At 45.2% G+C, this 715-nt stretch overlaps 1 protein-coding gene across 1 annotated transcript in view; it reads left to right on the plus strand.

Annotated features, from left to right (window-relative positions):
* Nucleotides 1-603, plus strand: part of LOC107708834 (calsyntenin-1-like) — a 44,060-nt gene extending 43,457 nt beyond the window's left edge. Inside the window, 1 exon segment of the mRNA XM_016513171.1 lies at nt 103-603. Within this exon segment, the coding sequence (XP_016368657.1) occupies nt 103-291 (189 nt within the window). The 3' untranslated portion in view covers nt 292-603.
* The last annotated feature ends 112 nt before the right edge of the window (nt 604-715 follow it).

A 715-nucleotide genomic window follows, 5' to 3' on the forward strand; every position in this document is an offset into this window, starting at 1 on the left:
TTTTAAAAAAGAATTTTATTGCTCATAAATCCACTCGTTTTAATGAATCCGCAGATGTCTATTATGCAGTATGAAGAACGTTCAGTTCTCTCTTCCTCTTAGACTTATGAGGATCAGCACAGCAGCGAAGAGGAAGGAGACGAGGAAGAGGAAGAGAGCGAGGACGGAGAGGAGGAAGACGACATCACCAGTGCGGAGTCAGACAGCAGTGAGGATGAGGGCGGCGAACAGGAAGACCAGCAGGGTTCGACTAGACAGCAGCAGCTGGAGTGGGACGACTCCACCTACTGATCCTCCTGAGCACACAGTACACACTACTTACCAACACACACACACACACACACAATGACAAATCCACTCACGCACAGTCACATCCCTCTGCCAATAGGGACGCCCATGTTCCCCCTACCTAAGGAGCCATGCGTAAAAACGCGGAAAACACTGAAAACTAAACGATTATACAATATATGTACAATAATAGATGCAAATATATCCGGTGTCTGTCGTGACAGGTGTCGCAGTCCGCTTCATTTCCACCTGCCGAGGCTTCCCTGTCGACATCTTATCGTGGTGGTATTCAGTGTAGTATAGTATCACAGCTATCTCAATACAAGTTCCTAATTTATTGATGGGAAAAACCGCCATAAAGTCTTGAGATTTTAAAAGTTGAACTTACATTAATTTTACATGGCTTTCTAAACATGCCGCTCTCTTG

This window comes from Sinocyclocheilus rhinocerous, unplaced genomic scaffold (assembly GCF_001515625.1).
Source record: "Sinocyclocheilus rhinocerous isolate Xijiao unplaced genomic scaffold, SAMN03320098_v1.1 scaffold1406, whole genome shotgun sequence".
NCBI lineage: Eukaryota > Metazoa > Chordata > Actinopteri > Cypriniformes > Cyprinidae > Sinocyclocheilus > Sinocyclocheilus rhinocerous.